The sequence below is a fragment of the Equus caballus genome, chromosome 7, assembly GCF_041296265.1.
Source record: "Equus caballus isolate H_3958 breed thoroughbred chromosome 7, TB-T2T, whole genome shotgun sequence".
Classification (NCBI taxonomy): Eukaryota; Metazoa; Chordata; class Mammalia; order Perissodactyla; family Equidae; genus Equus; species Equus caballus.
The window spans coordinates 16,694,762-16,720,461 of NC_091690.1; the positions used below are offsets into that span (position 1 = coordinate 16,694,762).

General features: G+C 35.1%; 1 protein-coding gene across 1 annotated transcript in view; it reads right to left on the reverse strand.

Annotated features, from left to right (window-relative positions):
- GUCY1A2 (guanylate cyclase 1 soluble subunit alpha 2) overlaps nt 1–25,700 on the reverse strand; it is a 275,698-nt gene that overhangs the window by 87,224 nt on the left and 162,774 nt on the right. The window contains exon 5 of the mRNA XM_023644737.2: nt 14,565–15,050. Within this exon, the coding sequence (XP_023500505.1) occupies nt 14,565–15,050 (486 nt within the window). The remainder of the gene's footprint in view (nt 1–14,564; nt 15,051–25,700) is intronic.

Sequence of the window (25,700 nt, forward strand, 5' to 3'; positions counted from 1 at the left end):
CACCATGATGTTTATACTCAGTTATTGCTCTACCTAGAATCCATCCATTCATTCTTGACAAAATAATTATTGTTTATTATTTTCAAGAAAAGTTTTCCAGAGATTCCTGACTTACCAGGGCTTTAAACATGTCCCCAGAGAATGGTGAGTGTCTGATATATTTTTTGTAAACATATAATAAGTGCCAAATAACGTTAATTGACATCACAAAAGTGAATTGTTTCAAGACTTACTATAAAGCTACAGAATCAAGACAGTGTGGTAATGGCAAAAGAATGGACAAATAGATCAGAGAACAGAATAGAGATCCCAGAAATAGACCCCCACATATATATAGTCAACTGATCTTTGACAAAGGAGTAAAGGCAATACAATAGAACAAGAATAGTCTTTCCAACAAATGGTGCTGGAGCGACTGGACATCCACATGCAAAGAAAAAAATGGATCGAGACATAGACCTTACAGCCTTCACAAAAATTAACTCAAAATGGATCACACATCTAAATAGAAAATAGAAAACTATAAAATGGCTAAAAGATAACATAGGAGAAAACCTACATGACCTTGGCTACAGCAAGGCCTTTTTAGATACAACACCAAAGACAGAATCTATGAAAGAAAGAATTGATAAACTGGACTTCATTAAAATTAAAAACTTCTGCTCTGTGAAAGGCAATATTAAGAGAATTAGAAGACAAGCCACAGACTGGGAGTAAATATTTTAAAAAGACATATCTGTTAAAGGACTGTTATTCAAAATGTTTAAAGAACTTTTAAAACTCAACAATAAGAAAACAAACAATCCAATTAAAAAATGGGCCAAAGACGTTACTAGACACTTCACTAAAGAAGACATACAGATCGCAAACAAGCAAATGAAAAAATGCTACACATCATATGTCATCAGGGGAATGCAAATTAAAATAACAATGAGATACCACTACACATCTACTAAAATGACCAAAATCCAGAACACCAACAACACCAAATGCTGGTGAGAATGATGTGCAAAGCAGGAACTCTCTTTATTGCTGGTAGGAATGCAAAATAGCACAGATTCTTTGAAAGACATTTAAGTTGTTTCTTTCACAGCTAAACATACTCTTGTCACATGATCAATCCAGCAACTGTGCTGCTTGGAGTTGAAAACTTATGTCCACATAAAACCTGCACACAGATGTTTATAGCAGCTTTATTCATAATTGTCAAAACTTGGAAGCAACCAAGATGTCCTTCAGTAAATGAATGGACAAATAAATTGTAGTGCATCCAGACAAAGGAATACAATTCAGCCCTAAAAACAAAGGAGCTAACAAGCCACAACAAAACATGGAAACTTAAATGCTTATTACCAAGTGAAAGAAATCAGTGTGAAAAGGCTACATACTGTATGATTCCAACTATATGACATATAGAGCTAAAAGACAGCACCATAGAGACAACAAAAAGACCAGTGGTTGCCAGTGATTAGTGAAGGAGGGGGGTGAATAGGTGGAGCACAGTAGATTTTTAGGTCAGTGAAAATACTCTGTATGCTATTATAGCGATGATAGATGTCATTATACATTTGCCCAAACATTTGCACAATACAACAGTGAAGCTTAAGGTAAACTATGGACTTTTGGTGATTATGATGTGTGATGTAGGCTCATCCTTGGTAAAAATGAACCATTCTGATGAGTGATGTTGATAATGGGGAAGGCTATGGGGACAGGGGGTATATGGGAAATCTCTGTACCTTCCTCTCAATTTTATTTTAAACCTAAAACTACTCTAAAAAAATAGGCTTTTTTTTAAAAAAGAGGAAAGTGCAAGTGAATTAGCAAACCAAGTGGATATATTTCATTAAGAATTTGTTTTTAGGGGTAGAGGGGCACCTTTGTATAGTGACAGATAAAAACCAGACTGTTGGTGGTGAACATGATGCAGTCTATAGAGAAATTGATTATAATAATGTACAGGTGAAATTTACACAATGTTAGAAGCCAATATGACCTCAACAAAATAATTTTTTAAAAGAAATATACAAAAAATAATTGGTTTTTTAAAGGAAGATAATCTAACTTCCATAAGGTTTACTAGACTCAGATATCTATGGAATTACTATCTTTTATCCTCCCAGATTAAGCGTAGTTTTAGAAAATACACCTTCCCCAACCCCTCTTTCATGAGTCAAATTTGTCACATGTTTCCAGGTCCATTTTTCATGCTATCTCTTTTCTGAAAGTATCCCCAATCCTTCAGTAGGATGTCATCTTTGCTTCTTTTAGAACCACCAATAAAATTTGGCTTCTACATCTCTTATACTGCAGTCATTTGTATTTATACTTTCTCTACTATCATCCTGTCTAGACTGCTGTCATTTAACTTGAAGGCAAGGACAACGTCTTACTTATCTTTTTAAGTCCTGCAGGGGCTAGCACAGTATACACTTAGAGAATTATGACTAAGTCGAATTGTATTATAAACATCTCTATCAAGAGCTAGGTCAATTAGATAATGTGTAAATTACCTTTCAAAACCAAAATCATCGCTATGTGACTCTAAAATGTCTATTCAATCAACTCAGGTTGAACCTACATAATGCCAAAATAAGAATATATTCAGGTGGTCAGGCGATATGCACGAATGATGGAATGGAAGTATTTCCATTAAGTAGACAAAATTGATCACTTCCCTCAGGGTACCAAAATTTAAACAAGCCTCTTTTCCCTATCTTGCGAGCCCAGGTAGTTCTACCACCATCTCTCATCTGACTTCTGGCAATAATAGCCTTATGTTCTACTTTTGTCCACTAACCACCCCCCTCAAATCTATACCCCACACTATTGTTAAAGTGATTTTTATAAAGCAAATCTACTTGTGTCACTCCTCTATTCAAAATTATTTAATGACTTCACTTTCCTTTTATGATTAAGACCAAAATCCGTGAAATGGCTAAAATATCTATAGTTTCTAGCTCCTACCTCTCTCCGTATCTTTATCTTATCTTACCTTTTCCCATTCTCCAAGTTTCACCACACTGATGTTCATTTAGTTGTTACAATTTCAACATGTTCCTTTCTGACTCAGAGCCTTATATATCCTGATCCCGCTGCTTGGAATCCTCTCCTCTTAATATCTCCTCTACCTGGTTAACTCCTACTCATCCTTTAGATCTCAATTCAGAAGTCACCTCCTTAGGGGTGTCCTCATGGACTCCTAGACTAAACCAAATGTCTCTATTATATGATCTCATAACATCACATAACTTTTCTTAGTCATTCTTATTGCAGTTTATAATTACAGATTTTTGTGAGTGTTGATTAATTGCCATCTTCCTCATTAGACTGTAAACTCCATGAAGGCAGACGTCTTGTCTACTTTGCTCACTATGTGGTGTGGTGCCTGACACATGGTAAGTGCTCAAGAAACATTTCTTCAAGGTATAAATGGAAGAAAGTGGTCAGCGAAGTTGTGGACCTACTTAAAATCACAGTCTTGAGACCTCCCAGAGCAGCCTTCTGGGATGGAAAAAGTCTGAGCAATGCAAAACCCACCACCTTTTAACTTTGTGACCTCAAAGAGGTTGTTTAACCTTTTTAAGTTTCATTTTCTTCTTCTGTGAAAGGGAAATAATATCTATTTTACAAGGTTGCTGAAAAGATTAAATGAGATAACTTTATACCTTGTTAGCTATAATCACAATTTTAATTAACTATTAATTAGCTGTGTAATTATTTGTTTAATGTCTATTCTCAATGCTCAATTATAAGCACCTAAGAATATGAACCATGCCTGTCTTATTTACCATTATGCCCCAAAGCCTAACTTAGTACTTAGAACACAGTAGGTGATCAATAATTATTTGTTGAAGACAAAATAAACCAATAAACATATGTAAAGAATTTAGCATGGTACCCAGCACATATTAGGCATTCAACAAATATCAGTCTCTGCTATAGATTGAATTCACATGTAGAAACTTAATTCCCAATGTGATGGCATATGGATGCGGAAACTTGGGAGGTGATTAAGACACAAGGGCAGAGGCCTGATGAATGAGATTAATGTCCTTATAAAAGAGAACCCAGAGAGCTCCCTTGTCCCTTCTACCATGTGAGGACATGGCAAGAAGACAGCTATCTAAGAAACAGGAAGTGGGCCTTCACTAGACACTAAATCTGCCAATACCTTGATCTTGGATTTCCCAGCTTCTAGAACTGTGAGAAATGAATTTTTGTTGTTTGTAAGCCTCCCAATCTATGGTATTTTTGTTATAGCATACTGGATGGACCAAGACAATCTCCTTCCCTCCCTTCATTGCACATTCCCCAAGATACTCTCTCTGGCCTTGGTCTTCTTTCATATGAGTGACTCCAGATGGAGTCAACTGCTTGTACTGTTCATTAATTCACAATCTATTTTCCACAAATATTGTTATTATTTAGAATTGTGAATAGCAAAAATTCCCAACAATAATTTGCTGAGCATGTTTCATACGTAAACTGCAACAAAAAATGTGAGACCAATACTATCATTCCCATTTTATACAAGCAGAAGCACAAATTGGTTATGTGACTTACTCAATTAAGTGACAAAGACAACTAAATTCAGGTTTCAGGCTTGATATCCAATATCCTTTCCCCTACACTTAACTCTCATTGCACCATCATAAGCAACTTCAACAGTCCTCATCTGACCTTTCCCTGACAGTCAAAGGACCTTCCTTTATCCAAGGGCTGAAATATGCCCTATCGTTTATGAGGCAATGATAATTAGTAATGGAATTTAGTAAGTAGAAAGGGATATGCAAAGTTTTCTTTTTATGACAGTAGAGAAAATCTATACAATATCAAACTTTGACTATCAAAGGAAAATATGAAATTAAAAATATTGCTTTGGACTATCTTAAGAACAGCATTATCTTAATATGCAGCTTTCAAAAATTCCAACAAATGGGCACACACACACACACACACACAGAACTGGATCAGTAGTCTATCAAGAATTTTGCTTCAGCTGATTTCTTACAGTTTTCCAGCTTATTCAAAGCCATGTTGACCATTTCAAAGGTATAAAAATGCATCAAAATGTAAAAAGATTTACAATCATTTTAATTTGAATTTAAGATAACAAAGTTAAATTCTCATTGTTCCACTTTAAAAGATGTTTACAAAAATAAAAAAAAAATCATTCTAAACTTCCCATATGTGAATAACCTATTTATAGGGAGTCAGCAGGGTTGATGTGCACTTTAGGAATATTTTCCTAGCCAACCACATACAGTTTCAACATTGAGCATGGAGAATCAGGATCTCATAGAATCAAGGGACCTTTTGAGAATGCCTTTTACCTGTCCCATCAAAAGATTGTAGCTAGTGTTTGAATCACTCCAGTGAGCAGAGTATACGACTTTAGCCAATCTATCTCTTTGTTGGGAACACTGACTTTCACAAGGATCTTCTACTGGGCTGAAATTATTCTTTTAACTTCTGCATAAAGATCCTCTCTAGCTTCCTGGAGCCAAAGAGAACAAGACTTTATGAACTCCAACATATATTAAAAAACAGTGCAGACTTGTTGAATTCCTTAAAAAAGAAGACCTAGTTATATTTTTCACTCTAGGCTAAAATTCAAATTGCAATTTAAAAATCAAACTCATTCTCCAACTATTATGTCAAGGGCCTCACGTTCATAACAAAAGTCTTTGGCTTTTAGCTCTTTTCACCATCTGAACAGTCCTGTGACATACCATTGTTCTCATTTTAAAGACATGAAATTTGCCTGGCGATTGTCAAAGTTACTGGATAGAGGATACCAATTTATGAAATATATATATATATAAATGCTAGAACAATCTTTGGTCCTAGTTCTGCATTTAACTAATTAGGAACACTATCTATCTGATAGATGAATGATTTCAACCATTGTTTTTAAAATATGAGCTTTTAGCTGAATTAGAACTAAATTCAAATGGCGTCTGTGTCACATACTAAACTCATCTTCAAAAGTGACCTATCCCACAGGGTTCTTCTAGAAAGTAAAATATCACAGTTAAGGCATCGAGCACTGTGTCTGGCACACAGTTTGAATTTAGCAAATGTGTATTTCATCCTTTTAGTTCCATTTTGCTTTAAAGAATTTGCACTCTAAGTGGCAAATAGTGAGAGAATTATGTACAGCATTTCTGCTACACAACAGCATTAATTAAAGGTTTGGTGAAAAAGGTAACAGAAATAACCCAATTCAATAAGATTTGCAGATTGCATTGAGGCTATCCTGTCAGTCAGGTGAAAGGTAGCTGTCCTGTCTGGAAGATCAATTTCCATTTTAGTAAATTTATCCAATCCCCAGGCACAATGAACCTTGATGGGAGCATAACTGACATATTCACATTTTAAAGTTTGCCAGAAATCCTCAGCTAAATGACCTCGGGGCAACAGAAATGATTATTTAATGACAATAATTCCTTATGAAGAAAATTTGAAATTTTTAAGGGAATTTTTTAACAAATATATTGGAGCAAGTAACTAGCTAGGTAGTAAAACTTAAAAGTGCAAAATGTACACAAACTAAAAAAGCTAGTTTCTCACATTATTCTGATAAAGGTGCTAGTAACAAGGGCAAACATGCAGTTTGAGCTTAGAACTTAACTTCTTTACAGTTTATGGATACACAAAAGAGAGACATTGTGCAATGACATAAACTCCATAAAGGCTAGTAAAAAATCTTTCACTTGCATCATGAGGTAACATTTATCCCCATAGATAAAGGAAATTCTAACAGCATGGGCCTCATAGAAGAAGAAAACTTGCTAGAGTTTCCAGACTGTTTTTAGAATTGAAATACATTTCCTTGGTGTCTTATTCCACTCAAGCTGCTATAACAAAATGCCATAGACCAGGTGGCTTAAAAAATAGGAATTTCTTTCTCACAGTTTTGGAGGCTGGGAAATCCAAGATCAAGGTTCCGAGCGATTCAGATCACCAGTGAAGACTCCCTTCCGGGTTTGCAAATGACCACCTTCTCCCTGAGTCCTCACATGGCAGAAAGACAGAACTCTGGTCTCTTCCTCTGCTTATAAGGATGCTGACCCCATGATGAAGCCCCTTCCTCAAAATCTCATCTAAACCTAATTACCCTTCCCAAGGCCTCACCTACAAATGCCATCACCCCGGGCGCTAGGGCTTCAAAAAATGAATTTTCAGAGGACACAAACATTTAGTCCACAACACTTGGTATTACAAAAAACAAATCAATCTTTTAGCAGTTGCCACCACTCTTTAGAAAACTGAAAATCAATAGGGATAAAAACAACAACCCCAGAACACTTCGTTTGATAAATTCAGTGAGGCACTTCATCAATTTTGGTTTCTGCTTGGCAATACAAATTATCTTAGCCTTCTAACTGTTTCAGAATTTGCCACAACACTAAAGGAAAATAATTCAATTGTCATATTAAAATGTAAAAAAATAAATGTTTTAGGTTCAGTTTCATAATGTTGGTCATTGACATTGCACAAGTCAATATTACTTGGAGAAACAGTCATCTTCATCAATTCCATATTGTAACTCAACCTATTCAGATAAAGAAGATCTATGAAGACAAACTATGGACTCATCTTCCAGAATAAGAATCCATGAGGACCCAGGGAAGATGATACAAATAATGCATTTCAGGCAGTTGTCTTTCTTGCCCCTTGGTTTTTTCCCTCTCTCTCCTTCCCCTTCCGTAGCAGGAATGCAATGTGATTCTAATAATCTGAAAGAATGAACCCAAGCAAACATGCATTTTATCTATTTCTAATAAGCTCTGGATACACAATATTTATGTGCATACAAACACATGCACACACAAGCATATGCACACAAAACACACAACCATTCACCATATATGCCCAGAAACATCTGTTTGAGAAATGACAGTTAACATTTATACTCACTACCATGGACCAGACACTGTAACAAGCATTTTACATGTGTTTCATTTAAAATCTCATAAAATATAACTATGAAGTAGACAAAATTAGTCTCTTTATTTACAGATGGTGAAACTGAAGCAGAGAGGTTAAACAAGTGGTTAAAAGTGGAAAGATGAGAACTCCAAGTAGTGTTCTTAAGACAGCGCTGGGATTCAGCAGCTTTAGCTGAATGGAATGAAAGGAACGTGGAAAAGGATCCATCCTTCTCCTTGTTTTTCCCTTGACTCCAGCCCAAATGCTTGCCAAAGGCAAAAGTGTAAATGAGGCAAAACTCTTGTCAGGTAATTTTTAGGCATTACGGTATTTTGAAACTGACAATATAATCCCCCCAGTAGAAAAGATATCAGAACAGAATGCTTATCTGTGACTTTTCACTTTACCTTCTAAAGCACATAAATTAGTTCTTTTCTACTCATTAAAATTGTGCTAAAAATATATGTTAATTTCCATAACATTTTGTAGACTTCTATGCAAGTCATGCCCTGTTATCAAGTGAGTGAGTCAAAAATGTTTATTGAATGAGTGAAAAAATGAATTGAATAATTTTTTTACTTCAGAAATTCCCCTTTTCTAGACCTCCTAGAAGACAGTTACTTCATTTCCAATGAAATTACAGCAAAAGTAAACAGCATTGATGTTGATGCAAGCCAGTAAAAACAGCCAGTATAAACCTTTAGCAGCTTTCAATTTCAAAAGTGTGTGCACTGATCATTAATGCAGAAAATATGTAAATCTTGGGGAAAAAAATGAACCAGTCCCTCTTTACTAAATGGGACTGGCACTTAGTGCCAAGAAATAGAGTAAAATAATATACATATTTATAAAATTCCAAGAATAACCTAAGTACCTAAGTACTCTGAAAGGGTATTTTATCATAAAACAAAACAAGAAGGAAGACAAGCATTTTATTTTTTTTCTGCAAAATCCCATTCACACTGAAGAGGCATCGTTGAGATTCTGTTTCATTTTCTGAAGCCTGGCTGAAGGTCCAGTGAACAGCTGGCTTTAGTAGCTCCATATTGTCAAATGTCAAGACAAATCAAAATTCTTGAGGCATAGAGTTCTGTAGCCTTGTAACTTTATGAAAAATGTCTGCTTTCAGCTCTCACCAAGGAGGTTAAAGAAGGAGATTCAAGTCTGATGTAGCTCCTTAGCCAATTTACAAACTGCTAGCCCATCAGTGCAAAGTGTAGGTGGTTTCCACTAAGACCTCTGAACTCGAAGAGCTTGTCTGACTCTGTTTCCCTGGGATGTTAACATGCCCACTCAAAACTGAACTCTGATCACCTTATATATAAACCTTCCCATCATGGATATTTATCAACGTTTACTTCTGCATTCTGTATTTATTTTTAGAATGTATAGACTTTTTTCCACAAAGTAGTTAAGAAGTTATATTTAATAGGAGTCTATAGTTAATAGGAGACTAAAGCATAATAATCTACTCATATAAATTAAGTAAAATGTACATGATCTTAATGGCTTTTCTAGCCCTTTATATTGGTATCATATTTATGCAGGTTTGGAGCTTATAAAGCCAACACAGTGTTTCCATTGGTCTTTGGGGATTTTCAGAAGAACTCGAGCTGTCGCAATTTTGAAATTGTATTAATGCCCAGAGTGTCCGCAAATGTATTCTATTCACTTTCAAGAATGGATAGAACGAACCTGCTAACTCCAGCATCTCTGTGGATCTAACTCCTGTTTTAGCATTTAAAAGCTCAGCGGACATCTATGTATCCTTTGATGCAGTGGCCATATTTGGTTCCCTTTTGACTCTATAGAGGGGGACCTAGGCTTACTCTGGCTCTAAGTCTGGTCCCAGCCAGGGAAATGGCTCTGGTTCTGTATCACAGTTTGTTCTGATGACAGTCTTTATACTTCCTGCCTGGTTTCCAGTTCCTGTAAACCAGTCCCCTTGTGCCCAGTCCCAAGGTCTTGTGTCCCCTAAGAGTGAACCTGGATTTCTCTCCCTTACTACTCTGCTGGACTCAGCTTTTCCACCTGGACTTAGAATTCCTGAATTCCCTTGCTAACATGAACCTTATGTTGTTGTTTTTCAGATTCTCAACATCAGATTCCCTGATTTAACAGAATTCTGGTCCTGGTGTTTCTTGACTGCCCTATCTTGTCTTTCTATCCCTTCTCCCAACCCAAGCCTGACACCGATACTCAGTGTTTAACTCAACCAACAGTTGCAAACCAAGTTTAGGGTTTGTGATGGGAATATTCCACTACCCCCCACCTGACAGAGAAAAGTATTTTATTACTAATATTTTTTTGAGTTGCCTGGGCAAGGTGATTTAAAAAACATCAACTCTTACTCAGTTTAATTATTTTTAAATTATACCCCTTATTGCCTGCACTTGGGATCATTGACCCAATGTCCCCTTCTTAGTGTGCTACTTCTCCATAAGAGGGATAAGGGAGAAGATGCTAGCTAGTTTCTGACAAAAAGGGAGGGTGGCAGATGGAGAGTCCCCAACTTTTGATGATTCAGCTTCTCAGAACTCTGAACTGTTTGCAACTGGAAGGGACGGGGGTATATTTGGATAAGGTGTTCATAGAGGTTTTTTCATAATTTGATAGTATAACTATAGTTATTGATCATGTAACATAGTTTTGATAAAGTTTCCACTTCTTGTTTTTATTACTTAATCTTTGTCTAGTCCAAGCCTAGACTTGTTGAAAAATTGTAGGCTTTAGAATCAGATGAGTCTCTGTTCGAATTTTGACTTATTAGCTATATTATCTGGATTATTTAACCTTTCTGAAAGAAGTTTATCAGAAAATGGAGATAATATAGCAATTCCACATGTTAATCATGGGAGATTAAATGAGATCATATTTTATTCTTTTCTAAAAAGCACCGGGTGCACTATAGTTATGTACATACAAAACATAAAAAATAATCACATGATACATAACCCCATATGTCCAGATACACTTGTCTGAGAAACAATAATGACAACTAACATGTACATTTACTACTATACATCAGGTGCTGTTCTAAGCACGTTGTATATATCAGCTCATTGAAATGCTCACGATATAACCATGAGGTAGATACATCTAGTATCTTAGCTTTATAGGTCATAGAACTGGAAGAAAGTGAAGTTAAGAAAGCAATTAAAGGTGAAAAGATGAGAGCTCTATGGAGTGTATTTAAGTTAGCACTGGGGTACTGTAGCCTTGGCTTAATGCAATGAGAAAAGCGTGGAGAAAGACTCATCATTCTCCTTGCTTCTCCCTTATTTCAAGCTAAAGGCCTGGCAAAGACAAAAATATAAATGAGGCAAAACCTACATTAGGTTGCTTCAACAGTCAATGCTGTTATTATTATTAATTATTATTTATTATTATCGTATGTCATTGATTTAAAAAGTTAGAGTTACCGGTTCTTTATTTTGTTCGTTCTCTATACCCTATAAAACCTAAGGAGCAAAATAGTATGTAGTGCACTATTTACGTTGATTTTTTACTGAATATTTGCTTTTCTAAGTATAAGAGGATCAAAATTATAATCAATGCTTCCTTCGACTTACCTAGCTCTTACTTAGTATTCATACACATGTAACATCCTGGCAGTCAAGCAATATAAAGGCTTTAATTCTCTCAATGCTTGAAATATGCACAGTAAAATCTATAGCTTCTTCCTAAACCTACTACATTATAGAAGGTTTGATTATTTTAGCAGAACTTTCTTATTATGATCAAATTTAGCTGAATTCTACCACTGGAAGTATATTTTGTCACTGCATCCATCTCCTTAATGACAGGAAAACATGGAATAATAAGAAGACCAAAAGAGGGACAACTATAAACTTAGAGATTGGAGCCTTACTGTGGAGTAGCAGCCTTTGAATGTCCCCTATGGGGCACTCCTTCTAGTTCCCTAGTTGTTTTCTTCCTTGGCATTCAGCTTTACCTGGTTTCTTTTCACATTTCTAATATAAAACAAAAGTGGACTATATCTTATTTTTCTCTGTGGTATGATTATTCCACAGAAAATTCTATACATACTTTAAATCCAGCAAAACTCTTTTTCATTTTAGAAAATCAGCAGAGTTATGGTCCTTAAAAAAATTCTATCACTTTTGAGATTTCTTTCTCAATAGCAATTACAAATTTAGCAAATATTTCATGGTATAAAATAGCACTGTGTAAATTTTCTAGAAAATAAGGTGGAATGATGACAGCGATTAGAAATCTTAAATTAGGCAGGTCAGACAGAAGATTTCTAATTTGTATCCCTCCTGATATATTTCTCATAATATACTTCATTTTATCCTACACAAGATACACAAGATTACACAAGAGTAATATTGTCCCTTTATTTGTCTCTCCCTCTCTCTGGCCATACCATCATCGCTCTGGTTTCAGGACATATTGCAATTCCTAGTCTGGATCCTCCAAACTCAACCCCTATAACTCTGAGTAAACATCAAAGTTGCCCGATAGACCTATTCCAGATGCATACACATACTGGCATTGAAGATATGTTAAAAACACCTGGCTCTGGAATCATATTACTTTGTAATTTATTGCTAAAATTTCAAGTTCAGTTTAAGAGAATTTGTGAACGAGAATTGTTTTATTTTTCAATATATATATGAAAGATGGAAAGCATGGCTGTGAGTATCGGAGAAAGAGGAGATCCATTTTGTAACTTAAAACTTGTTGATAATTATTTATGACTACATGAAACTATCCAGTTTAATAACATTTAGGACAATTTGAGGGTCATAGAGGATATTCCCACAGATTTTCTTTTTCTGTGAGGTGTCTTAGCTTATCTCAAGAGAAGGGAGACTTGATTGAAGTCCGTGAAATGTAACTATATTTTTAAACCTTGAAATAGTTTTCATAGCCTCAGAAGATAGCTCATTTCTTCTCTTCTTAAAACCTAGCTGACACTTATATTTAAATCAGGAATTTCCATGTTTTAGCAAAGGAGAACCTGTTTATCTATTTATCATTCTCATTTAGTTGCATGAATTGAGGGCCAAAAATAACATATGACTGCTTTAGCTAGAGGAAGCTAACACAGCAAATCAGTGGTTTAGAAGGAGGAGATTGGTGCTTGCAGAGACTAGGGCAATAGTGTCAAAGTCTGGAGGAAGGAAAGTGCTGGCAAATTCAGGCCCATCTGCTCTTTCTTCTGAAAATCACTGGGTATAACAGTGACAGACTCATCGTACTCTCTCTTTGGTTTAGGATCAGACATTTGGCTCTCTCTACCATAAATTATATAACAGTAAGTTATAAGGAAGATAAATATAATTTACAAGGACTCTTATTTTGTATAACAAAGCAAAACCCTCATACCTACTTCAGACTGAATGTTTAGCACTCAGAAAGGACTTACTAAAATATTTAACATTGGCTGAATATTACACATAATGGAACTAGCAAACATCTTTCTCTAAAGGAGATACACCTTAATGAAAACTTACTCTCTGGATCATAACATCAAACTACACTATGAAGCAGACAGGCTCTTGCTGAATCTGCTTATGTGCAGATCACACTATAAAGAGAAATAGTGATCTAGATGGAATTGTAAAGAAGAAAATAAAAACCTAAAGCTCACTGCTGTTTATTTATACTAAAAGTAACTGCTGTTCTTCGTATAAAAAACCCATGCACCCTGACATTGTACAATCCATGTGAAATTCTATGTAAAGTTACAGAATTATTCATTAGGTAGATATGGGGCTGAATCACTCAAGATGTTGCTATGATTTTAATAAGAAATTAATAAGGAGTTCACCAACTCAGACTGACAAATGGTACCCATTTTCAAAGCTCTGCCATTGTGTAGCTTAGAAAACGAACATGCTTCCACCAAAAACCATTGGTCATTTGGGCAATAGCTAGAATATTTACATGTATTCTTTCAGAATTAGAGAGACCTGACAACTGACAATGAAATGCAAAGTTCTGATTAACTAAGATTTAACTGATAATTCAATGCATATTTTAACATAAATTGTTTCTTGTAATTGCCAACATAAAATTCTTAGTTTATATTGGAATCCTGCTCTCTAAGAAATCAGCAAGTTTAATTTTTTAATGGTAATGAATTTAGAGGACTAGCTCTAGAGAATCTTTCCTTACTGAGCAATATCATGATTCAGTTACCTATGTCAATAGCATAAATTGACTCATAATGAAAGTTTACTCAGAAAGCAGAAATACTTGTATTCTGTATAAATATTTCCAAATGAAAGAGATATCCATCATTTAATATCAAGTTTAAATAGGAAAAAGAAAATTGTATGTTTCCAATTTAATTTAGATGACAATTTACCATTAAAAAGTAGTCAAATACCATATGATCTCACTCATACGTAGAAGATAAAAACGACAAAAAAACACATAGCATTGGAGATTGGACTGGTGGTTACCATTGGGGAAGCGGGGAGCGGGGAGGGCAAAAGGGGTGATTAGGTTCACAAGTGAGGGGATACACTATAATTAGTGTTCGGGTGGTGAACATGATGTAATGTACACAGAATTTGAAATATGATGTACATCCAAAAAAAATAAAAATTAAAAAAAAAAGTATTTATATATAAGTAACTAAACCCCATTACCTTATAAATATCCAAAAATCCACACTGGTGGTCAAATCTGGTGTACAGTTCATTCAGCATGCTGATCACTTGCATGGGAGTACACTGGGCACATATGGCTGTGAAGCCAACAATGTCTGAAAAGAGCATAGTGACATCGTCAAACTTTCTGGCCTGCACTTGCTGCCCTTGCCACAATTGCTGGGCTACGTCGCCAGGGAAGATAGAATATAGAAGATCCACTGTTTTCTTTTTCTCTTCTTCCAGGGCCTGGTGAGTTCTTTCTAAAGTTGCCTTCAATTTATCCATTCTCTTCTTCAAGCCATCTTGGGCCTTTGCTTGCTCACCAACCAAAATGACATCTCGGGTGGCATCATGGATAGGGATGTCCGAGAGATGCAGCCCTCGGCCCATGAGTTCATCCAACTTGTCCACACATGGAGAGCCCAAGAATAAAATGGAATTTGATTCTGGGACATGGATCATTTGTCCTTTGACTTCCATCACCTGCAAAATTAACATGGAATTTTGATCAGGGCTCTTCACATAGTAGGTTCACAAAAATTAACTTATCTGATGAAGAGAAAGAACAAGAAGAGTTTTATTAGTTCTACTGATTTTCTGCTTTCATATAAGCAAATTTAAATATGATTTACAGCCAGTGTAAAATTTATGGTTCTAAATAGAAACATTTGTTATTGTCTCTCACTTGGCCACTTTCTAAAGACAATGATGAAATGGAAAGTTTGATCAATGAGAAATAAAACAAGAAAACATTTTCATTCAAAATGAAATTATACCCAGATACATCATGAAACTTGTTCACGAGCCAGTTCAAAAAACTTCAACCTGCTTAATAGTAATAGAATTAAAATAAATCCATCTGTCAAAGGAACCACATTTAACTGTCACTAAAATAACACTCATAAAATAAGTCCAGGAGATTAAAATGAATCAAAATAATTGTTTGGCTTGATGTAAGTCATTTGTCCACTAGTTGTAGTCCTTTGAAAATATAGTAGTCTTTGCACTGACTAGATTAGTGGATAATTCACTCGGTCTTAAAAATAAAAATTTAAACTAGATATCATTAAGCCAGTATTACCAGAAAATAACTATCACTCAACTAGCATGTTCAATATAAGCTAAAAACAAACTCCCAAAATCAAGATAGCACTAAAGGAATTCAGTTAATAAGATAAAGAATCTGAAGATGTAGTCATTTAAATCTATTCCTCCTTTCTGTGTTCTTTAACTGGAGAATTTGGGGAACTGATGTTTAATGGAAATCTTAGTGAACACAGGCTTATGCCATCCTAGCTTGGTGTCCTAAGGAACACTCAGAGGGGATGAGCACCAGCAGGTAAAAAAAAAATGGATTTAGGATATGGCTATCCAAATATAGTTATTTGGGTTAGAATAAGGTATTTCAGCACACCTGGAGAGGAAGCTGGTTGCTACCTGGAGAGAACAGCCAGAGTTGACCAAGTGAGACTGTGCTTCAGTTTCATCTACGTCACTTTCCACATTCCACACTACATGGAATGTGCTCATATATATAAAAAATATATATATTTTCTCTTGTTCTTCATAGCATGAAGCAGTTAGGCCAGTTGATTAGACTAGAGGCATAGAACAAATACGGGGTAAAACTACAGAGACTTGAATTTTTAAGCCTGCAAAATATGTCTTACTTTGTTCCCTTGCACCAATCACTAAGATTTAGTCTATATAAGGAAATAAAATTGAATCCTTGCTTGATGTTATAATTTTTGTGAAATGAAATGTTCAATCTACCTTATGTAAAGTTTCTGCTAGTGTTCAGTATTTCATCCTTTTATACATAATACTCTCATTTATTCATTTAAGTATTTATGGAGTGTTTTAATTTTCTAGTACTGCTCTGGGTGATAGGCATAAAAAGATAAAATAAGCTTCCCTTTTCAAAGATATCACAGTATGGGGGACCCAAATCTATACAGCCCAGAGAATAGAGTAGGCTCTAAAAAGACTGCAGGCTATGGTTTGAATACAAAGAAAATAATTGTTTTGAAAAGTATTTCCAGATTGTTTTATATATGCTTGATATGATTTTGGGGGGGGGGTGAGTGTTGCTAATGATACATTCTTGCCCACTGTTAGATTAGTAAGGAACATACACATTATACACAAACATATTACACAAATATATACATAGATATACAACCTCACAGTTAAGAATTAGATTAACTCTTTTCTTAAGATTTAGGGTAAAAGCAAAGCTCTAATGCCCTTAGATTTAGACTTCTTTCTGGTCTCTCTCCCCTCACATTTCTTTCTAATTATTTTCTTTTTCTTCTCCATCTTGCTTCCTTCTCCCTTCCCTCTTTTGTTCTTTGGACTGACTGGTTTTCAACATCCTCTCTTCATTTGGTCTGTTTCTCTCCTGCTCCCTTTCTCTCTCATCACTGGTTTTCCTCATTGGCTCTTCCTTTTCCTTTCTCTTTTCTTCCTACATATCAGCTCCCACATTTCCCATCACAAATGGACCTTTTTCTTTTTCGCCCTTGCCACCATCTCTCTATTTTATATACAGAATCAGTATGTGTGTACATTCATAAATAATATTATATTTATTTTTTAGATGTAATAAACGAGAGCATTTTTTTACCTTCAAAGAAGCTGAATTGAATGTTATATTGCTATCTCAAAAATATAAAACATAAATCTATTCTTGGCCATTAGTTGGTTTTTTGAAATTTCTGAATCAGGACAGCCTGAGAGAAAAAATAATTGTTTATCTCCTACACTACATAAAAACAACTCATCAATGAGAAGCCCCAATATACAGAGTAAATAATGTCCCTTTTTTATATTTTTCATCAGAGAATTTTTTCCTTATTTAATAATTGTGCAAATTCAATTGAGCATTTGTGTCTCTGTCATAAATTCAGTTTTATTCTAATAGGAAAATAACATAAATTATTCTTCTTGAATTATTTTTGTTTCATTATAATTATAAATTCAGAAATTCATCACAATCTGCATTTATTAATTAAGCAAAGTGTAAAACTATTAAAGGAACTACATATTTTTATGTACAGAAAACAGATTTGTGGAAAAGTGCATTAAATTGAAAAACAGCTAAGTTTTTATTGCATCATAAATTATACGAAAGTTTTAATGAAATAGCATAAGGCATATGAAAAATAAACTGTCTTTAAATCTACCAGATTTCAGAAACTGGTTAAGCATAATAAAGGGGAATATTTGACTCTCAGCAAAGGGGTTAAAAATCATCTTATCACAAAGCTTGGTTGTTGGGTTCTGTCAAATTACCTGTGTTATTGCTATTTTTATGCATTGATATCTCTACAAAAATATTTACCGCTATAATTAAGAATTAATTGAAAATTAAGTATATCCCGGTCATATAACTGCATACTACCTATTCTTATATTTTTGCACATCCCAAATATGGACTAACCTACGCTGTCATGGATATTCAAGTTTTATGAGATAAGCATTTGTAGCAGTGTTATAATGGTCAGAAAAGAAAGATTTGGAAGAAATCATGCCTGGATTTGAATTCCAGCTCTTGTGACACTTAAGTGTGCAAACTGACCTAGGTTCAACTACTTATCCTTTCAAAGCCTCAGTTTCTTTATCTATAAAACAGAGATGATAATGATAATGATGTTGATGAGGATGATGCCTGTAGCTGACTCAACATATCAATTGAATACTTGTATGGCTAGGTACTATGCTGAGTACTAAATTTATATATGGTTATTGAATTTTACTTTATGCTAGCTATAACTATCCTGATTTTTCAGATGAAATTTAGGGAGGTAAAGAGACTTGCTAAGAATACACAACTAATGAACAACAGAGTCAGCGTGCAAACCCAAGTTGGATTGGCTCCAGAGGACATGCTCTTAACCACTCAGGAAGCATGATGGGCAGGGGCGTGAAGGGAAATAACAATTCTAAATACGAATCAATGTGATGGCAAAATATCCTTAATGAGATGTTGACAACAGGCAGTTGAAAAGAGAGAAGTTGTGGCTATTGATGTAGATAAAATAACTACTTGCATGCCTTTGTACTTAAATTCAGTTCAGTAAAAAGGTCACTTTTACATGTAATTTCAGATCTCTAGGATATAACTTATGAAAGCAGAAAGAGAATGATATGTCCCTGGTGACCAGAAGGGTTTTCGTTCTCACAGAGTAACATTCACTTTTGAAGAATTAGCTCTAGCAAAAAAAGTAGGAGACAAGTGCCCAGCCCCCAAAATTTCTATGTCCTCATAGTCCTGAGATTCTCCCTCTCACAAACCCCCATCCAAGGCATCGCATGGCTAGAGTCACCAGCAAGAGGGATCCTGCCACAATAAACGCCCAGCCAGGAAGTACACTTTATTTACACAGGCAAAAACCCCTCCTCCTTTGCATTACACCTAGCCTCAGGAAGCTTGTTCTGCCACCTCAAGCAGCATTAACAAGGACAGGTGGGGGCTCCAGAGGCATGAAATAAAACAAGCAGATGAAAACAGCACCTATAAGCTCTGAAAATTATACTATCATTGCAGCTGCAGCCTACAAAAGCAGGCCAGGACTTGCATGCCAAACCTAGAGTAATTGCTATTAAAATAAAAAATTTAAATAGGATCTAGTGTCTTCTAACATAATAACCAAGCTGTCCAGGATATAATACAATACCAACCATCATAATAAGAACCTGGAAAATCACATCTTGAATTTAAAAAGTCAATTAATTGATGCCAATACTAAAATGAATCAAATACTGGAATTATCTGTCAAGAATTTTAAAGAAGACATCATAAAATATTTCAACAAGCAATTACAAATTCTTTTGAAAAGAACAAAACATTAGAAAATCTTAGTAAAGCAATAGAAGATAGAAAAATAACCAAATGGAAGGGTCAGCCCAGTGGTATAGTCGTCAAGTTCATGCGCTCTGCTTCAGCAGCCCGGGGTTCACTGGTTTGGATCCCAGGCATGGACCTATGCACCTCTTATGAAGCCATGCTGTGGCAGACGTCCCACACATAAAGTAGAGGAAGATGGGCATGGATGTTAGTTCAGGGCCAATCTTACTCGGCAAAATAAGGAGTATTGGCAGTGGATGTTAGCTCAGGGCTAATCTTCCTCAAAAATAAAATAAAATGGAAATCATAGAATTGAAAAATACAACAAATATAGAAAACTTGCTGGGTGGGCTCAAAAGTTGAGCGGAGATGACAGAGGATAGAATTGTAAATGTGAGGATAGTTCAATAGAATTTACTCAATCTGAATAGAGAGAGAAAATAGAATGAAATCCCAGGAGAGGAGAAAGAGTAGGGTTGAAAAAACATTTGAAGAAATAATGGCTGAAAATGTCTCAAATTTGATGATGGATATAAACCCATGGATTGAACAAGCTACGCGACCCTCAAATTGGATAAACTCAAAGAAATCCACTTCAAGACACATTATAATTAAACTTCTGAAAACTAAATTTAAAGAAAATATCTTGAGCCAGAGAGAAATGATGCATTACTTACAGGGAACACTAATTAAAATGACAGTAGATTTCTCATCTGAAACTATGGAAGCCAGAAGAAAGCACATTTTTTTAAATACTGAAAGAAAAGAAGTGTTAACTGTGAATTCTATATCTGGGGTAACTGTCCTTCAAGAGTGAAGGGGAAATAAAGACATTTGCAACAAAAGAAAACTAAAAGTCTTTGACCTAGCAGACCTACCCTTAAAGAATGATTAAAGAAAGATCTTCAAGAAGAAAGAAAATAAGACAAGGAATCAGAGCATTGGGAAGGAAAAAAGAACAGAAAGACTAGAAAGACCTGAATAGATTATCCTCCTCATGAGTTGTCTAAATCATATGTGATGATTGAAACAAAAATTATAACACCATCTGATACTTATCACAAGTATCCTTATCAGGGAGAAGCAGAAGGTGATTACATACATACACAGAGGAGAAGACGATGTGACGACGGGGACAGAGATTGGAGTGGTGCAACCACAGCCAAGAAACACCGAGGCATGCCAGTAGCTACGGGAAGCTAGAAGAGGAAGGGGACAGATTCTCCTTCAGATCCCCTGGAGACAGCACATCCCTATCCACACTTTGATTTCAGATTCTGACCTCCAGGACTATGAAAGAATAAATTTATGTTGTGTTATGCTACCAAGTTTGTGGTAATTTATTAGAGTAGCCACAGGAAACTGATACAGATTGGAACAACAAAATCAACAAATAGGATCTAATTGACACATATAGGATGATACACCCAACAACAGCAGAATACATGTTTTTATAAGAGCCTGTGGAACATACACTAAGATAGACTATATCCTGGGCCACATAAAAAATACCACAACAAATTTTAAAAATTGAAATTATACAGAACATATTCTCTGGCTACATGGAAAAAACTAGAAATCAATAACCATAAGATACATTCATAATAGTCAAAAACTGGAAACAACCCAGATGTATTTCAATGGGTGGATGGTTAAACAAAATTGGAATACTACTTAGCAATATATAGTCTATTGATATAGGCAAAATTTTGAATGAATCTGTAGGGAATTATGCTGAGTGAAAAATTGCTCAGCTAATTAAGTAGAAGGGCTTTTGTTTTCCTCACTTGCTTATTTATTTTTACCATTCAATTGTTTGTGTTTTGATTCTGAGAATATAATTATCCTAAGAAATAAGGTGTTTTGAAATATTCTCCCAGAGGGCTATTAATTTTTAAAATTTTGACCTAATTTCTGTATTTATAATAACTACAGTTTTTAAAAATTTGCAAAAAATGTTTTGATTTTCTCTGACAAGACTCTTTCATTAAATATCCTTATTTTAGAGGCAATTTAAAAATTCTTAAGTCAAGTACACTAAATACAATTTAAAAGAAATTAAAAGCATTCATTCACTTATTTGTTCACCTGTTCTACAAATATGTACTTAATGTCTACAACCTGCCAGCACTACTCTAAGCAGTTTAAATATGCAGGAATTTAAGCAGAAAATCTTTGCTTTTTTACTGAATTGAATAGTAAATTCAATAGTAAAGTGCATATGTATCTCGAGGAATATTAACATCTAAGGTTAATTAATGCTATTATTTATTCTATAGATTGAAATGTTGCCTTTATTGAGCTGAGATGCAATAAAATTCATATTGTTTATTGATGAAAACAAAATAATAACCCTTCAGACATTTTATCTTTCTGTGCTTGCTTTATTTTCCCACGCGTTTATATTTAGTTTTATTGCTATTCTTTAAATCTGAGAAATTCATTCTAAAAATGGATTTGAATTCTGTTTTGATAGATAGGCCAGTAAGCCACACAACCAAGTGAATTTAATCTTCCAGGTTTAGATGTCACTTTTACTTTTAAATCACAGCAGTATTCATATAATATTTAAAGGACATAGGTTTATGCTTTACAGTTGAAAGAAGTGTATCAGCAAATGTTCTGCCATTCTGTTGTGCAAATTCTCCAAATGGGAAATGCTTATGTTTTGCTTTTAGATTCTTTATTCATTTTTTATTTAACAAGCACTAAATTTCACACTATGTGGGGAATATAAAATTGATATGCAGTTTTTAATATCTTGCATATGCAAACTACCTTTTTTTCCCAAAGGGTACTAATGATTTTATTTTTCATCACATTCACACAGTTAGTAAATCACACACATTAAAGGGACAGCACTGAAAGTCTTCCTTGCTTTAACACCTGCGGCTAGCTGCACCTCTGGGTTGTCCTTGTCACCACGCTGTCATTCACATATACCATGGGGGATTTTGGTTATACGTCTACATCCAGCTTATAAAACTACACTTCAAAGAGCTGTAATAAATTTTTGGAACCACCACTAAAATATTCTGCAAAGACAGGGAATTCTATAGTCTTTTCAAGGAAATACTACAAAAATGATTTTGCATAAAGCACCAACACATTGTTACATAAGGATGAATGAAACCTCCTTCTAGTAATAGACAGCCATTTGAATGTGTGAAAAATATTGGCCTTTTTGACCCAGCCAATTTAACATGAAAATATTCTTATAAGGCCTAAAAAAGCCACTTAATTTCCAATTATCCAATTTTATGTTATTTTTATGTGTGAGTTGTGTGTGTATGTGCGCTTATGTTAAAATATTTGTTCTCCCACACCTCATTTCATTCTGTGAATCAGGGGTAGGGTGGGAGATCAAGGGTGGCTATTTAACATATTGCTTAGTAATGAAAACAGTCTTTTTTCATTTTAACTCAACTGTATTAAATATTTAAAAGAAGTAACTAGAACTTGTGCTTAGATCCAGGTTGGCAAAACTCATTGTTACATACTGAGAATGCTTGCTGTTGCTGTTGGGTAATCAGAACTAAGGATACAGAGTGCAGAAGGAATTTTCTAATGGAATAATAAGGCAGTTGCTTAGTCCAGGGCATACACCATGGCTGAAGAAATATGCAGAGCTGCAGAATCTAGTTTTTATGTAGAGGATTGAATTTTTATAGAGAGGATCATTATTCGATAGATCTTTCTGCAACGATGAAAATATAATTAGTGCAACTGAAGAACTAAATTTCAAATTTTATTTGACTTTATTAATTTAAATTAAAATGTATGTAACCACACGTGGCTACTGGCTAGTGTATTGGACAGCATAGCTCTGAAGAAAAATTTGTGGCTCCAATATTCAATCCATCATTTGGTCTAGGTATTATATTTTATTTGTTTTGCGGTAAGAAATGAATTAATATTTGGGTCACACAAATGTTTTTTGCTTTTAACAACATCACACAGAAGATTTTAGAAAATATTATGTCTAAGATCTTTACTCAGTGCTAGAGATAGAACTGAGTTCCAGACAGTCATGGTCTCTGCCGGCATGAAGCTATTCTGATAGAGGATATAGAAATTATTTAAACAAAAAAAGAAAAGATAAGTTATGGAGAGCCAAGGACCCTCCTGCTGCATAACAAATACAACCTGTAAAACATACTCTTAAGGCATTGGTGATCTCTTAAGAGGTAGGAGAGGTTTCTAAGGACATTGCCCTCCACCCACACCAGAAAAGGAACAACCAAATCAAAACAGAGAAAGTAAATAACAAACGAAAAGTGAAACCTTAATAGGGAGCCCTGACAGGGGCAGAGAGAATCCAGGCTGTGCTGAGAGCCATGTGGAGAGAAGCTGTTGGGATTCTGAGACTTGGGGCAGGTGTAAGGTTAGGGAGCCTAGTCAGAGATTCCTGAGCTGAAGCACCACCCTCAAGGAAGGCTGGAGTGGTTCTTGGTCTCTGGTATCTAAAACTTCCCCAAATTAGGCTCTTAAGACTCTCAATATGATTAAGCTCAAGCAATGAATGAAAGCAAAGAAACAATGAACACTAGATTTGGATCTCCAAAAACTGCAGATATTGGAATTGTCATATTCAGAATACAGAGCAGCTACGCAATTACAAGTAAGGATACAATCATAAAGACAAACTACCACTAAGAGACTATAAAGGAATGAGCAGGCAATTAAAAACTTGAAATATATCATAACAGGAACGAAAGCGTATTCACTTTAAACAGTTGTAATGATATAAATATAAACAGGCCTGTATACCATGTTGAGCACAATACCTGGTACGAATTAGCCTTCAATAACTGTCAGCTAACCTCATTGTGGATTCGAATCAGAACCTCCTGTCGTTGAGCTCAGAAATGGATTTTTTTAATACAACCTACATGCAATTCTGAAAATTGGCTAGGTTTGGGAATTATTGTGTCAAATATCACCTTGTTCAATCCAGCCACCTTATAAATATAAATGAAGAAAATGAGGAATAGGGAGGAGGGACCACTTGCATGGAGTCACAAAGGCAAGGACGTGAACCCAGATCTCTTGAAATCCACAGCCTTACTATAGATGGGTTTTGTCATAAAATATGTTTTGAATAAAATAATGAGTGGAGCATGGAGTTCAGTGATGCCTCAGAGCTAGAACAAGAACAAGTCCATCAAATAGCCTATAAATATATTAATCAAAGGTGAATCACAAAACTGTTTCAACAAATCCTCTACACAGCATTTGTTTTAATAATTTTATGAATGACTTTCCTCCATATTTGTGGAAACATTAAAGATGTGAAGGGGTCCCTTACATTTTTTCATTGGCACTTCTGCATTTTACGAGAGGAATTATGTTTATTTTGTCATCCAGTTAGGAGATTTGAGTTTTCTGGGCATGTCCTTAATGTCTGCCAAAGGTCTGCTTGACAAACAAAGCCTATTTGTGACGAAATAATATCTCTTAAATATCCCTTGGATTTGACAAACAAAGCCTATTTGTGACGAAATAATATCTCTTAAATATCCCTTGGATTTGTACAGCATGTAGAATTTTCAAAATGTTTCCACAAACATTGCCGCATTTTGTCTTCCTGACTTTGTAGGGTACACGGAATCAAGGTTATTGTAATCATGGAAGTTAAGACCACGGAGGGTTGAGCGAGTTGCCAGAGACGATACAGTTGATAAGTTAGGGAGCCCTGATGGAGCCTGGACCGCCTGACCCAGGGTTCTGTCCACACATAGTGTGGAGGGATGAAAGGAATGAGAGGTCTGAAACTAAAAATGATCTGAGTTCAAAGCCTAGTTCCACCACTTGCTGGCTGAGTAATCACAGGCAGATCATATGGCCTCTCAAGACCCTAGCAATCTCATCTGTAAGACTGAGATAATGACAAGTCTAATGGAATAGCATTAGGATAAAGTTTAAATGAGATAATACATATAAAAAGCCTAGCCTGGTACCCACATATGCATGCACTCAATAATTAATATCAATTATTATTGTTATTGTTGTTATCAAGCATTAAGCCAATGATAATGATGATTTTGGCTGGTGCTAGAGGGATGCTACAAATGGAAAATTATAATAATGTAATTATATTGAAGAAATTATGCTAATACATTTTCTGAAGCTATACAGAACAGGCATGGACTATGTGTTAAAAATATATCCCTTTATTCATTGTAGCATTTTCAGTAACAGTGAAAAACTAGAAACAACTTAAATATCTATAAATAGATTTCTACTTAAATGAGTCATGTTCCATCAATTTAAAAAGAAGTTTC